The sequence below is a fragment of the Candida pseudojiufengensis genome (genome assembly GCF_024610245.1).
Source record: "Candida pseudojiufengensis strain CBS 10847 chromosome Unknown scaffold3, whole genome shotgun sequence".
In the NCBI taxonomy this organism is placed as follows: Eukaryota; Fungi; Ascomycota; class Pichiomycetes; order Serinales; family Debaryomycetaceae; genus Lodderomyces; species Lodderomyces pseudojiufengensis.
This window is the reverse complement of record NW_026261523.1, coordinates 670,795-686,199: the sequence shown is the minus strand read 5'-3', so window position 1 is coordinate 686,199 and position 15,405 is coordinate 670,795. Positions and strand designations below refer to the sequence as shown.

At 28.8% G+C, this 15,405-nt stretch overlaps 5 protein-coding genes across 5 annotated transcripts; 4 read left to right on the top strand and 1 right to left on the bottom strand. All coding sequences in view use genetic code 12, as the record gives it.

Annotated features, from left to right (window-relative positions):
• Window positions 1-568: 568 nt before the first annotated feature.
• On the bottom strand, window positions 569-1,804 carry KGF55_000746 (uncharacterized protein; the record flags this gene model as incomplete). Its single annotated transcript, XM_051761049.1, has 1 exon — window positions 569-1,804. One exon carries the CDS (start codon window positions 1,802-1,804, stop codon window positions 569-571), a length of 1,236 nt encoding a protein of 411 aa, XP_051616691.1.
• A 3,105-nt stretch (window positions 1,805-4,909) lies between these two features.
• Window positions 4,910-5,467, top strand: SEN15 (Sen15p; the record flags this gene model as incomplete). Its single annotated transcript, XM_051761048.1, has 1 exon — window positions 4,910-5,467. One exon carries the CDS (start codon window positions 4,910-4,912, stop codon window positions 5,465-5,467), a length of 558 nt encoding a protein of 185 aa, XP_051616690.1.
• Window positions 5,468-6,316: 849 nt separating this feature from the next.
• KGF55_000744 (uncharacterized protein) lies at window positions 6,317-8,665 on the top strand (the record flags this gene model as incomplete). The annotated part of the gene is made up of 1 exon (XM_051761047.1): window positions 6,317-8,665. The coding sequence occupies one exon, from the start codon at window positions 6,317-6,319 to the stop codon at window positions 8,663-8,665; it is 2,349 nt and encodes a 782-aa protein (XP_051616689.1).
• A 732-nt stretch (window positions 8,666-9,397) lies between these two features.
• KGF55_000743 (uncharacterized protein) lies at window positions 9,398-11,710 on the top strand (the record flags this gene model as incomplete). The annotated part of the gene is made up of 1 exon (XM_051761046.1): window positions 9,398-11,710. The coding sequence occupies one exon, from the start codon at window positions 9,398-9,400 to the stop codon at window positions 11,708-11,710; it is 2,313 nt and encodes a 770-aa protein (XP_051616688.1).
• A 910-nt stretch (window positions 11,711-12,620) lies between these two features.
• On the top strand, window positions 12,621-14,885 carry KGF55_000742 (uncharacterized protein; the record flags this gene model as incomplete). Its single annotated transcript, XM_051761045.1, has 1 exon — window positions 12,621-14,885. One exon carries the CDS (start codon window positions 12,621-12,623, stop codon window positions 14,883-14,885), a length of 2,265 nt encoding a protein of 754 aa, XP_051616687.1.
• Window positions 14,886-15,405: the final 520 nt, after the last annotated feature.

Below are 15,405 nucleotides of genomic sequence, written 5' to 3'. Positions count from 1 at the left end.
TGATATTTGGTTCTGGTTGTATTATAATAATAATATAATATCATACAATCTAACTAATAATTTATTTATTGGTGAAAAATCTCGAAATTTAATTAAACTCAATTAGGCAATCGGGTTACTAGTAGATTACACAAAACAATTGTAAGGAGAATTTAACAATTTTACAATACTTCCTGATTCTTGGTGTATTATTTTGCACTTTAACTCTAATATGAGAAGTTACTCACGAATGAGTCGTTATGTATACTTGCAAAATGGTGATACTTTTTTGATGTAGAAGTATCATTGAACGAAGTTTGATTATGTATGACATCAGACGCGTCTCGCAAAATATAAAAAATGAAAACTCGGCTCGTGTCTCAGATTGAGCTACCAAGTTTTGTAAGAGATAATCTAGATTATCCTGTTTCAGATAGATATTTTCATGAAGCTCATTTTCTATCGTTTCGACCAGAATTTGTGTAGTGAACTATCATTCTGAAAGTGATCGGGTTTACATTGAGTGAGTAAGTTGAATATAAAATCGATATAAATACATTCGTCTATTTGCTTTATAATATAATCATCTCTACATAATTATACAATCACCACCTTTTTTTCTTAACTTACCAAATTTCTTCTTTGAATTTTGCTGTTTTATAGGTTTTGGAATATTTGATTGATTATTTGAACTTTGTAAAGTAGTTATAGTAGAATTAGTATAATTTTTATTTTGATTTTGTTGATTATTATTATTAGCTTCACTCATTATCAGTTCATTTTGAATTGAATTATAGTCAATTTGATCCAGATAATTTTCTTCTATTACACTATTTGAATCCAATACACTATTATTTCCATGATTCAATTGAAATTTATTTGATGCAAATGAATTATTTTGTAATTTTAAAGTTGGATCAATTCCATATTGTAATAAAGAATTTGCTAAAAATAGATATACTTTAATCCAAATTACTTCTAATTCTGTTGTAAATTTTTTACCAAATCTTTCATGAAAAGTATTTATTATAGCTTCACCTAATAATTCATAAGATGGTGGTTCAATAACTAAAATTCTTGAATGTTTTTTACCTAATTTTTCTAAATATGAATCAATTTTGGATAAATTTTCCAATTGTGAAATAGTTAATGTAATAACTGCTGCAAAACTTATTGCTTGATGTTTTATAGAAGGAAACATTTTTTCTAAATTTGGTTCCAGATTTAATAAATTACCATATAATTGTCTACAAAATAATGAAGTAGCAGCATTTGATGAAGTATCAAGATTATTATAATAACTTCCTGGCATTGTTGCATTTATTCTATTTTCTTCATTTATCATTTTTGTCCAACTATATCTTAGTAAATCAATTTCATGTTTTGATAATTGTAATTTTAATTTATATTGATTTGAATCTTCTATATAATAAGAATCAACTGAAATTTTAGTATCAATTTTTGATAAATTATAAGTAGAATTTAAATTATCTAATACATTTCCAGCTAATGATAAATCTATATGTGATGGGTTTTGTTTAAATTCAGCTGATATTTCTGAATAGGTTTGATGTAATGTTGTCGCTATAGTGGATGCATTTGTTTGATTTGAATTCACACTTGATAAACTATTCAAATCTGAATTATGGTGGTTTTGATTTGTTGAATTTTTATTTCTTGATTTGAAATATGATATTGTAGAAAATTTTGAATTAATGCTATTATTATGAGTATGATTATGAGTTTGATTCTGATTAGAAGTGGATGATTTTAAATGATCTGTGGTAGTTGAGGGTGGATGTCTTGAGGTTGCAAGATATGACATGGTTATATTGAGATTTGTTTAATGGATTAATGATAAAATGAAATTGAAATGATGCTTAGTTAATATGATATGAATTTAATGAATTAGTAAATGCTGTTGATGAGATAAATAAGAAGCTGAACCAGTGATATCAAAGTAATGAATGGATCTAAGCTTAAATATTTAAAATTCAAGTAAAATTTAAGTTGTTATTAAAAGATTATTTTTTATATATTTTATTGAATGAGTTCTGAAACGATTTTGAAATTGTAAAAAAATGAAATATTAGTAGAATAAGGAACAAAATCAAATATGACAGACAAGTAAGTGGAAATTGAAGTATGTAAGTAGTAAGTAGTATTGAAAAATTATTATTATCGTTTATTCAATATTTTAAAGTTTTATTGTAAATCTTTTTCATATTTTAAAAGAGTAATAATGTAAGTAATATAAAGTATTAAATTAAAAATTAAAGTTAATTTACATTTACAATCATTTTAACTGGAATGTTGGAGCTAAGTACACTTAAAAAACGCAATAACTTGTTTAATAAATTAATGTATTGTTGATGAACTAACACAATCTGAGGTTGTAATAATATGTAGAAAAACTTATTTGTAAACACAATTAAAAAGGATAATTTTGGGGAGAAAGGCAGAGAAAATCGTTACAGTTCATCATTTAATAAAATTGATTTACCTCAATTTCATTTTTATGCAAATCAAATCCTCAAATTGTTTAGTTAATTTTTCAGTAAATATTAGAATACAAGATAAAGTTTTTGAATTTTAAGTTTAGGAAATATGAAAAGAAATAGAAGATCAAATTCCAAAAGTTTAATTGTAAGTTCTCTGAAAGACTTATTATTGTATCGAAAGGGAGAAATTGGAAGGCTCATATTCAAAAATTGTTGAAAATTTTCCACTTTTTTTTTATTGTTTGTCTGAATTTTTTTTTTGCTTTGTATCATTGATAAAGAAGTACCATTTTTTTTAGAAACTATATGTATAACTAACCATTACTTCTATTCTCAGCACTCTAAGCAAAAGAAAAAGGTAACTAAAAACATCTGACTAGAGCCAATGATTGCTTTCATTCTGCTCGTCTATTTAGTCCTTGATAATTGCCTCTTGACAAGTGTTCAATTTTTGAATAGAAGAGTAGAGTAAGGAGTATTAAATGGCTTTTCACAACTTTAGGCTTAGAATCGGAATTATAGTACGTCATGTATGAAGCATATAAGTTCCTAATTGAACAGAATGTGAAACAATACGTTTTATTGAGAGATAACAAAATTATATTGTGGTAAGTGGGTGAAAAATTGGACGTAAAATAATACTTTTTAAATTGGTTCACCATTCGTCGTACAAAAGCAGTTTTTATGTAAGTAGCCTAAGTATTTAATGTATTAGTGCTGAGATTAATTAATGGATATATATGCTGCATTAATGACATGATTTTCATAAAAATCTAACGGTTAGTGCGATATTTACTATTTCTTTATCACTATTTATAATTATATATAATTAAATACATAGGTTATACTTGCATCAAAACATTTCTTGAAAAACTCGAATTGCTATTTGAGAATATCTAGTTTCTTTCTGTTTTTTATTCATGTTTAAATGGTTCAAGTCTTTAAATTTTCGATATACGCATATTATAGAATATTTGATTTGGATATTCCCTGGAGCGGTGACTCCACCAATTTCTTGAGTTTCAGTAGTAGTTTCTTTGGCGTTGTTGTTTTTGTTTGATATTTTCTATTGATTCTTGATTTTTGATTTCAGCGGAATGAATCTCTCATGACTTCTAATTTAAATTAAATTGTAATTACTTGACATTTCTCTAAAAACATTTCAATTACTTGACATTTCTCTAAAAACAATTTTAAGTACCTTTTGAATAGATCCTGTATTCAAACAGCCAGGATCTATTCAAACGGTGCTTAAAATTGTTTCTAGAGAATGTCAAGGACTTACTACAATTCAGTCTTTCGAATGGTTGTCGCTTTTGACTTCTAATGTAATTTGGATATTCTATCTTAAATACACAAAAAAATATCATTTATATTAAATCTTTATACAATAAAATGAGAATTTCCAACTGCTTTTATAGTCTACAGCCTAAAAGCTTTTAGTATCTTCCATATTAGCTATCCCTCTGCTTTTTCTATTTCTTTCCCATACATCGGCATATCAGCTCCTCTTTTACTATCGTCCCATGTCTCTGTTATACTACTATGAATTCTCAGTTTTCCCAATTGTTGCATTATCATGCATACCCGATTATATACTGTCAGTATCTAATTTATTTTCTGGTGCTGTATATATTAGCGTCAACGCATAAACTTTATTTTCTCAATAAAATTAAATTTAAAGTTTCGGTACTTACAAACTTAAGTTTCTTTTTTTTTTAATTTAATTTAAATTTAATATTAATTTGAAACAAAGATACGAGAATAATTTAGATTTCACTAAGTCTTTACTCTATTAATGTCGATGTTCTTGTTCATTTGAAATACACAGTTATTAATGGTCTAATGCAATTTAACAAGGATTTACAATTTTTATTACAATTTATTTGAGAAGTGCTGGTCGACTCTATGATCTAATCCTTGATTTTGTGTATTTAATATTGTAATTTAACTTAATCGGAAATAATTAATTAAATGGATTGCATAAAAAATTTAAATTGATAAGATGCTAGAAATACGGCAAAAATTTGAAACAAAAGTTTTCATCATAATAAAAATCGATAATTCAAAAGTATGCAAAGTATCAAGGTTTAAATGAGCTAGAAAACATTCCATACTCCTCAGAATAAGTAAAAGCTTTGAGTTAAAACACGCCTCAAAAGGTTAAGTGGAGATATATATAGGTGAACATCAAATTTTTAGTTGAAAAAAAACTCACCTCATAAATCACTCACTCGCCTCCAGTTTTGGCTTAATTCGAATAACTTTAGTTTAGATGAATTGAATTATGTTTGATCTATGTTAAATATTTAATTAAAATCTAATTGATCCCGTGCTCAAACACGTGACTTAATCATCTTGATACTCTTTTTGGAATACAAAATCAATTTCATCTGAACTTAGTAACTAAGAACTATGCAAGTATTAAAATGACAGTGAAATACACTTCAACAAATACGGATCAAGTTAAATTAAATCTTGAGCATTATAATTTGTGGACAAGAGTTCAAGTTTACAATGATCACATACTAAGTGGTTTACCTCCAGCTAAATTAACATCTTCAGACTTACCAAATAAAAAAGAATGGATAGTATGCAAAAATTTAAGAAATACTAAATTATCTATTCATGATGTTAATAATTGGTTTGAGGAAATTAAAGGAATTATTAAAAATGATGAAAATAACGTTAATGATGAAGTTGATGGAATTACCGATAAAATACGGAACGAACAATTGGATGATAATGAAAATAACGAAACAAATAATGAAACTAATGAGGATAAAATGAAAGATACAAATGAAAAAACAAATGAAAAAACAAATAATGACGATAATAATGATGATACGATAACAAAATGGGATAATTTAAAATATATAAATGGTAAAGGAAGGCCAAATAGAATTACAATTGCATTAATTAATGATGATGGAACTATAGTTTATTATTTTATTTATGATGGAATAACAAAACCAAGACAAAATTGAATCAAACATTGGATAATATATCTAAGATGCTTAAATACAGCAGTTGGTGAATTCAAACGCACAAAGAAACAGGTTTGGCATAGATCTAAGAATCAATATATTGAAAAAAGACATGCCGTATTGAAGAAATTCAACATTACCAAAAGCGTATGATAAAGTAACTTTGAGTATCAAAGACGGGTCAAGAGTCACGTTCTAATGACACAATATATATTTGCGTTGTATTTTCTGTTAAAAAGTTAAGATGTTAGAAAATCATTTTAGAAAATCATTCATTTTTTTTGATAATTTACATATCAAATAACAAATTTAGGGTTGTTTTTAACTTTTTACACAAATGAGAGACATGCAACTTATTCCAACAGTTTTCCACGTGAAGCTATGCTGGAGTATCTACTCGGTACAAGCTAAAACGATAAACAGGTCAGTGATACATCAAATGCGGTATTAACGCGCCAGAATTTGTCTATATTCGTCCATATTGCTTGATTCATTCAATTGCAATTTTACGATTAACTCCAATGTAACGGACGGGGAGATATAAAGACCCAAAATAATTAATGTACTAATTTTTAAAGCATTGAAGTTGTTCACCTTATTGTTATTGTCTTTGCCTATGTAAATTAAGTAAATGCTAGTACTCATACTCTATTGAAATCAATGTAGAAGTTGAACTTTTCGAAATGGAAAGACTATTTTATGAAAATAGCCCCTATTTCCCTCTTAAGTTTCGAAAGTTGATTTTTATGGGAAGAATTTAAAATTACCTTAGCGAAACACACAAGTGACTTACAACTTCCACTGGAAGCACGATTAATTCATGTCTCAAATTCCTGCATTCCATTATCAATGACATTATCGATACCAGAAATCTTGAGTCTACAAGGTTCTGATGCATCATCAGTGATTGAATTGAAGAAAAGATCGAACTCACATTTGTCACCGTCTAGTTTGAAGCAGAATAATTCAAAACACAAGAAACTTAAAAAACTGGTGAAAAACAAGACTGATACTAATGATCTTGCCAGTTGCAAACACATTTTTGGAGATCAAATTTTTGGAGATCATCCTGATATTTGCAATCACTTGATAGACAAAATTCTTGATGAAAAACCTTTATTATGCGAAATACCTTATATGAGTCGGATTGTTCAAAGCTATTGTGATGATAAGGAGACTTTAAAATTTGTCAAAAACTTATTGATGCAAAAGCTTGACTCATTTTTATCAAAACTTCTTGAAAATTTGAAAGGAAATACTACTATCGGCTCATTACAACACAATAATACTCACGAAGTGAAATATGATGATGAAGAAATAATAAAAGCTTGTGAAATTATTCTTGAATACTGGAAACGCTATGAGAAAATTATAACAAAACTTCGGATTATTTTCAATTTCGAATATAATGTACAAGAGAACTTTGGACGTAAAATGACCTTTAGAAATATCCCGGAGGACTTTTCAATTTACGAGGCGGGACTTGAACTATTTAATAGATGTTGTTATAAAAACTTTCCAGAAGACATTAAACTTTTCTATACTGATGAATGGGATAATATAAGATCGGAGTATCCTAGCATGATCAATTTTATGGAAAGTCTTTTTGTTATATTGACCGAAATGTATTTGAAGGAGAAGTACTTTGAAAAGTCAAATCTACATACGGAAATACGATTATCGTACGAAAAGTTTGTTAATTTTATGAAGGAAAAAATTAAATGTTCAGTAAGATCATGGGATCGTTTTAAGATTGTACGATTTGCTACCGTTCAATATCTACGAGACCAAAAGTATGACAATTTAAAGGGATATTTCAAGATTGAAGGTCTGACACAAACTAAAACCATATTAAGTATCATTGACGAAGAAGTCAACTTTGCCATAAAGTTTCATGGAGACAATTTAAATGTCTTTCTAGAATATAAATCAGATTTAGTGAAGCTGATGATGTTTCTGAATACAGACAATGCAAGGCAGTTGCAAACAGACATTTGTGAGTTGATAGATTCCGAAAACGATATTTATACAGTGTTGTTTCCGCTACACTATGGATTTGTCACCTCCGATTATGAAATAAATCCCGTGGACAAAACCGGATATTTTGTTTCCCGTAAGGATCCCATTATCCAGAATCTAAAAGCGCATTTTAATACCAAAGCAGAGGCGTTGGTTATGAAATACTTATGTTCAGATTTTTCATTAGATCCGAATACGTTACCTTCATTTGTAAAGGATTATTCTTTGTTATCAGTTTATACGAATCAAGTCACCTTAAGTCCATACTACCCTTTTAATACTATTCAAACGTGGGAATCGGCATTGGATAAAGTCGGGATGAGTATTAGTAGCATAATGAAACATCTCGCTAAGATCATAGACATGTTTTTTAAAAACAAGTTTCAACAAAATCTTAATGTGATAATGTTGGTGGAAATGATCAGTTTTATGTTGTATCCAACAGCTGGAAAAAGTAAACTTGAGTTTATTTCCGTATATCAGAGAGATTTATGTAAAAGGTTGTTATTGTATAAGCAAACTAATTTAAAGGAAGAGTTAGAAATTGCTGAATATTTCAGATGCATTTTTGGCCCAAATACAAGGTTTACCAAGTTGATAAAAGATGTATCAAAGAGTAAAGTTAAGACTGTTAATATGGGGTCTATTGGACAATCAGTTGAATTTGAATCATTGATGTTAGACTCAAGCCTCTGGACAAATATACTTCCTGATGAAAGCTTCAAATCAGTAAAATTACCTACTGAGTTCCAAAAGGTGTTAAATCCTATAAATATTTCGAAAAAAGGGAGATCTCAGGATTGGACTCATTATAAACTTCATAGACTAACAATATTGGGTCAATTTTCTGAAAATAGAGAAATACCAATCAATTGCAATATGTTGCAAGCAATAGTTATACTTGCATTTAATGAAAAAGATATTATGTCATTTGATCAACTACAAAAACAGACCAAAATTGATTCAAATCTATTGAAATATATTTTGGATACTTTTTCAGCTAGTGCAAATAGAGTTTTGCTATACAAAAATGACCAAATACTGTATAATAAAAAATTTAAAAGTAAGTCTGAAGTAATCAATTTGCCAATGATTAAAGACAACATGAGAAAGATTGACAGGTCTTCGAGGGAAGCTTCCATCTCTACGGAGGTAATTGGTAACGGTAATGGAAAATAATGACACATTCAATCAAAGGCGGTAAAGAATGATATTATTGTGTATCTTCTGGTGTTATATTTTAAACTTAAAAAATGCAATAAAGAAAAAAAATAGACGACTAGGAGAATAGCAACTTTCAATTTATACGTCATATCGGTGATGCTAACGAGTATAAGCTTTTCAATTTTTATTATTGACCAGTCATGTTAGCTTTCCAAAAATATTCTGTTTTATGAAATGTTCGATAAATTTACTTATGCTTTCCATTGCTCTTATTTAATTGTGGATTAGGTCTACACGAACTTCAAATGTTCAATGGGGACTTGGGATCTCTATGTTTAAATATGAAGTGATTCTCTTGAAAGAAAATTAGAATAATTGGTTGCAAATTGAAAAAGAACCGATGTATGAAATGATTCAACTCAGATTTTACACAACATCTAACTCCTATTGTATATACCGGGAACATGTTTAATGGTTTTAGAATGTGAACAGAATGCTCAGTTTCAGTGAGTTATACAAGATGATCATACAAATTTAATAATTAACTAACTAATAAACTAAGTTTTCGGATCCATAAATAGCTCAAACAACTCGCAATTACCTCTTAACGTTTTGGACACTTAATTGTAATAAGAAGAATATGAATTATGTTTACAGACCAAATATTTGAATTTACAAGCTACTCATCGACTTCCATTAGTGAATACCACAATTGGATAATGTCTTCACCTCTTACAATTTAAGCCAATGACAAAAACAATACTGGAAATTTTAGAATTGCGTGGAAATGGGGGAAATGAAGAACAATCAACAACTCAATCGAAGATTACCTTGAATTCATATTTGATACCAGCGGGTTTCAACAATGGCTTATCAAAACACAATAGTAGCAAAATTGATAGTGATTCAAGTAGTGCTAGCAATGATCAACAAGAAAATAAAAGCCAAGTTAAATTTTGCATGCGTTTGATCTACAGAATTTTTGAAGAGAAACCTTTACAATATGACATACGTTATTTAAGTCAATTAACCCAAGCTTATTGTGAGAATAAGGGAAATTCAGTATTTATTAGGGACTTTTTATTTGACAAGTTTCATTCGTTTTTGAAGGATTTTACAGATAAATTGAAAAAAGATGCTTTCATTAGTTCTTTAGACTCGAATGATGAAAATACCAAACTCAAATACAATGAGGAAGAGGTCATAAAAGCTTGTGAAATTGCTCTTGAATATTGGAATCGATATGAAAAAATTTTAACAAAACTTCAGATTTTATTTAAAGTTTCAACGAAGTTTGAAAAAAAAATTAAGGGTTCTCCATATGAAATGGGAATAAACTACTTTAATAAATTTTGTTTTGAGGTAAAAGAACGATATCAACTTTTGGGTAATGATCATGAGGAAAGTGACGACATATCATACTTTTGGGAACTTGATTTCATGGATCGACTTTTTGTGTTAATGTCCGAAATTTACTTGAAGGATAAATATTTTGAAAAGTCCAACATACAAACTGATATATTTCTGTTATATGAAAAATTTCTTACATTCATCAAGAAGAGGCATAGATATTCGGTAGATTTTATGAGTTCTTTCGAAATCGCAAGGCACGCTATTATTAAGTATCTTAAAAACGGTAAGTATGAAAATTTGAACGGACGTTGTGATTTCAAAGGTCCAACTAAAACCAAAACGATATTAAATGTTATTGACGAGGAAGTCAAATTTGCCAAAAAATTTCATGAGGATAATATAGACGCTCGAGAGTATGATATCTTTATGTCGACACCATTTCTTTCTCATAATTTTGAAAATAATAAACAAATGGCAATGGATGTTTGTGATTTGACAAGATCCTTGGTTGATCTTCAAAAAGTGTTTGAATATCTTGAAAACTATGATGATGACTCTGATGATGTTGAAGCAGTAAAAAAATTTGGTCCTATTAGAGATATCGCTGTTCAGAAATTACAAAAGCATTTTGAAAGTCAAATCGAAACAATAATAATTGAACACTTAAACTCAAAGGATAATCCAATACCAGATCCCAGCCTTTTAATCCCTTTGGTACAGCAAATTAAGTCTTCATTCGTGCAAATTCACAATGCTAATTCTGCTATGGTAAATCCTTATTCTACTAGAAAAGAAAACACAATTGATGGGCAAAACATACTACAATCAGTAATCAATAAAGTCGGAGATCAAAATACTATCACCAAGCAACTAGCCAAACTTGTTGACATGTATTTTAAATGTAAGTTACAACAAGATTGCCATGTAAGCATTATACAGGAAGTTCTCGGAATCATTGTAAACGGGCTTTCAGAAGATACTGAAGTTGATTTTGTTTCATTATATCAGAAAGATTTATTTAAAAGATTATTGTTAAATAAGCAAGTCAATCTAATAGAAGAGTTGGAAATTGCAGAATATATCAATTCCATTATTCGTCATAAGAATTCAAGTATCATTGAATTGATCAAAGATGTATCGAGAAATAAGATTACAACGATCAACCTCGGCGCTGTTGGAAAATCAATTGAGTTTAAATCGTTAATATTAGACTCAAGCGTTTGGGCAAATATGCTTCCTGATGAAAGCTTCAAATCGGTTATTCTCCCGTCTGAATTTCAAAATGTATTAAATTTTAATAGATCTCCAAAAGGTAATGGGTTACTGGATTGGACTCATTATAAACTTCATAGATTAACAATATTGGGTCAATTTTCAGATAATAGAGAAATACCAATCAATTGTAATATGTTGCAAGCAATTATTATTCTTTCATTTAATGACAATGACAAAATGTCATTTGATCAACTTCAGGAGAAAACTAAATTGGAATCAAATTTATTAAAAAGTATCTTGAATACGTTTTCAACTAGTGCAAATAGAATTTTACTTTATAAAAAAGATCAAATTACATATAATCGGAAATTTAAAAGTAAATCTGATGTGGTAAATTTGCCCATGATTAAAGATAATATTAAAGCGGTAGATGGATCTTCGAGGGAAACCTCTATTGCTACAGAGGTAGTTGGTAACGATAACGAAAACTAATGACATATTCAATCAAAAAATAAGAGCTGTGTATCTCGGGAGTTCAAGTTTAAGAACTGCTAATACATTATGATACCATTATGCACAGCCATTTGAATTTCTCAGCAATGTGTATACTTCAAGTCCAGACCTCGAGCACTTTACATTTGTATTAAGATTATTTAAATCTACGGCAATCTCGTTATGGAAAAACGGTGTAGATAAATGAGGTATTGAATATCAAGAATACGTTATTTCTAACAAGTATCATTCTGTGGGTGTCATGGCATTTAGAAGCTTCGATTTTAAAAATTGGGAAAACAAATAAACAACTAGAAGGTCAAAAAGTCACTTCGTTGTTGCTAACGAGTATAAGTTCTCCAACTTTTACTAGCAATCAGTCATGTAAGATTTCCAAAAATTCTACTTTATGAAATAGTTCATAAATTTACTTGAAAGTTCCTAATTAGGTGATCAAATAGGTCTATACTCGCTTCATGTGTTCAAAGGAGCCTTAGGATTTAGCATAATTTGAAGTGAAATGAGTCTCTTGATAGGTAATTAGCATAATTGATTGCAAATTAAGTAAAAACCCCTAGATGAAATGATCATTTTTGTAGACTTCATACAACATCTAATTCTTACGTACTTCACTATTAGGGGTTCAAATGTAAACAAAATTCTTATTTTCATTTAAGTATACAAGATCGGTCATACAGTTCTAAGAATTATCTAACCAATAAACTAAGTTATCGGAAACATAAATAACCCGCAGTTATCTCTTAACATTAGAACGCTTATTTTTTTAATAAGAAAAATATGAATTCAAGATATTACAGACCAAACATTTGAGATTTATAAGCTTAATCATCGACTTGAACTAGTTGTTAACACAATTGGATAATGTCTTAACTTCCTACAATTTAAACCAATGACAAAAACAATACAAGAGATATTACATTTACGTGAAAATGAAATATCATCAACGACTGAATCGAAGGAAAGGTCGAGATCACATTTATCATTAGTGAGTTCATACAATAGCTTATCAAAACGCAAAAAATTCGAAGTTGATAGTGATAATATTGATAATTCCATTTATTTCCAGATATTCAATGCTCAGACTAAGATTTGCACTAATTTGATCGATCTAATTTTTGAAGAAAAACCTTTACTGTTTGAACTAACTTATTTAAGTGTAACCCAAGCTTGTTGTGAGAAAAGGGAAAATTCAAATTATATTAAAAATATAATTGATGATAAATTAATTCAGTTCTGGAGGGAGAATTTGGATACATTTAAAGAAGATGCTGCTATTAGTTCATTACATTCCGATGATAATAATGTAATCAAATATAATGATGAAGAAGTCATAAAAGCTTGTGAAGTTGCCCTTGAATGTTGGAATCGATATGAAAAAATTTTGGAAAAACTTGAGATTTTATTCAAAGTTACATCGAAATTTGAGGACAAAATAAAAGGTTCTCCATATGAGATGGGAATTAATTACTTCAATAGATTTTGTTTCACAAATCACCCGCGGGAATTGAACCTTTTTGAAACTAGTGAAGAGGATGATAGAGACTTATCGTACTTTTGGATCCTTACTTTCATGGATCAGCTATTTGTGTTATTAACGAAAGTTTATTTGAAAGATAAGTATTTTGAAAAGTCCAAAATACAAGTTGATATATCTCTGTTTTATGAGAAATTCATTACATTCATTAAAATGATGTATAGATATTCAGAAGAATCTACAAGCTCTTTTGAAATCATCAGACACGCCATTCATGAATATTTTAGAAATAGTAAGTATGATAATTTGAATGGACGTTGTGATTTCAGGGGATCGACAAAAACCAAAACAATGTTTAACATTATTGACGAGGAAGTCAAATTTGCTAAAAAATTTCATGAAGATAATATAGACGCTCAGGAGTATGATATTTTTTTGACGACACCATTGTTTTCTCATAATCTTGAGAATAATAAACAAATGATAATGGATGTTTGTGAGTTGACAAGTTCTTTCAAGGATATTCAAAGAGTGTTTGATCATCTTTACTACGGCTGTGGCGACTCCGGTATAGATGAATCAAACAATTTTGAGGCTACTAGAGATTGTGCCATCCAGAAATTAAAAAAGCATTTTGAAAGTCAAATCGAAGCATTAATTACTAATTACTTAAATTCACAGGATAATACAATCCCGGAGCCCAGCATTTTAATTACTTTGGTGCAGCAACTTAAGTCTTTATTTGATCATGTTGACAATGTTAAATATGCTGTGAGAGGACCCATTTTTAATAGTCAAAACATTTTGCAATCAGTATTCAATAAAGTTGGATATCAGAACAATGTCACCAAACAACTTGCCAAACTTATTGACATGTATTTTAAATGTAAATTGGGACAAGATTGCAATGTAAAAATTATACTGGGAGTTATTGGAATTATTATTAGGGGACTTTCAGAAGATTTTGAAAACGGTTTTGTTTCTTCATATCAGAAGGATTTATTCAAAAGATTATTGTTAAATAAGCAAGTCAATCTAATAGAAGAGGTTGAAATTGCAGAATATATCAATTCCGTTATTCGCCATAAGAATTCAAGCATCATTGAATTGATCAAAGATGTATCGAGAAATAAGATTACAACGATCAACCTCGGCGCTGTTGGAAAATCAATTGAGTTTAAATCGTTAATATTAGACTCAAGCGTTTGGGCAAATATGCTTCCTGATGAAAGCTTCAAATCGGTTATGCTACCTTCTGAATTTCAAAATGAATTATGTTTAAACAGATCTTCAAAAGGTAAAGGGTTATTGGATTGGACTCATTATAAACTTCATAGATTAACAATAATGGGTCAATTTTCAGAAAATAGAGAAATACCAATCAATTGTAATATGTTGCAAGCAATTATTATTCTTTCTTTTAATGATAATGACAAAATGTCATTTGATCAACTTCAGGAGAAAACTAAATTGGAATCGAATTTATTGAAAAGTATCTTGAATACGTTTTCAACCAGTGCAAATAGAATTTTACTTTATAAAAATGATCAAATAACATATAATCGGAAATTTAAAAGTAAGTCTGATGTCGTAAATTTGCCAATAATCAAGGATAATATCAAAATGATAGACGGATCTTCAAGGGAAACTTCTATTGCTACAGAGGAAGTTGGTAATTGAAAGTACTGGCACCTTCAATTATTCTTAGAAAAACGGTGAAAAATATAAACATGGTATCAGCTACATCAACATCCACTGTAAAACTTAGACCGTTACTATCCTAATCGATCGTTGTTGCATCATTTAAATTTAAATGTACTTTATCACAACAAACATGTACATTGGTGAGTTTAAATCTGTCAAATACATAGTAATTCATTAAATGGAATATGAAGCGAAAAATTGAAATATTATTGTATGAAGTGAAAAATTTAAGATAACTTTTAATTCTGTATCACGATCCGGTGGCAAAAATCTGAAACATTTTAATAATTTTTACTACTAGTCATGCTTTCAAGTAGATATTTAGTCAACCTTAACCGGAATTAATGTAACCATATCATTTTAGTCTATTAGCTGAATCTTATACTTACATTTTCTTTAATGGCAAATATATATTGAAGTCTTTCAATAATATGTGAGGCTAATTACTATTCTTTAATTATTTATCAAGCTCTTGTAAGTAGGTATATGGACTTTT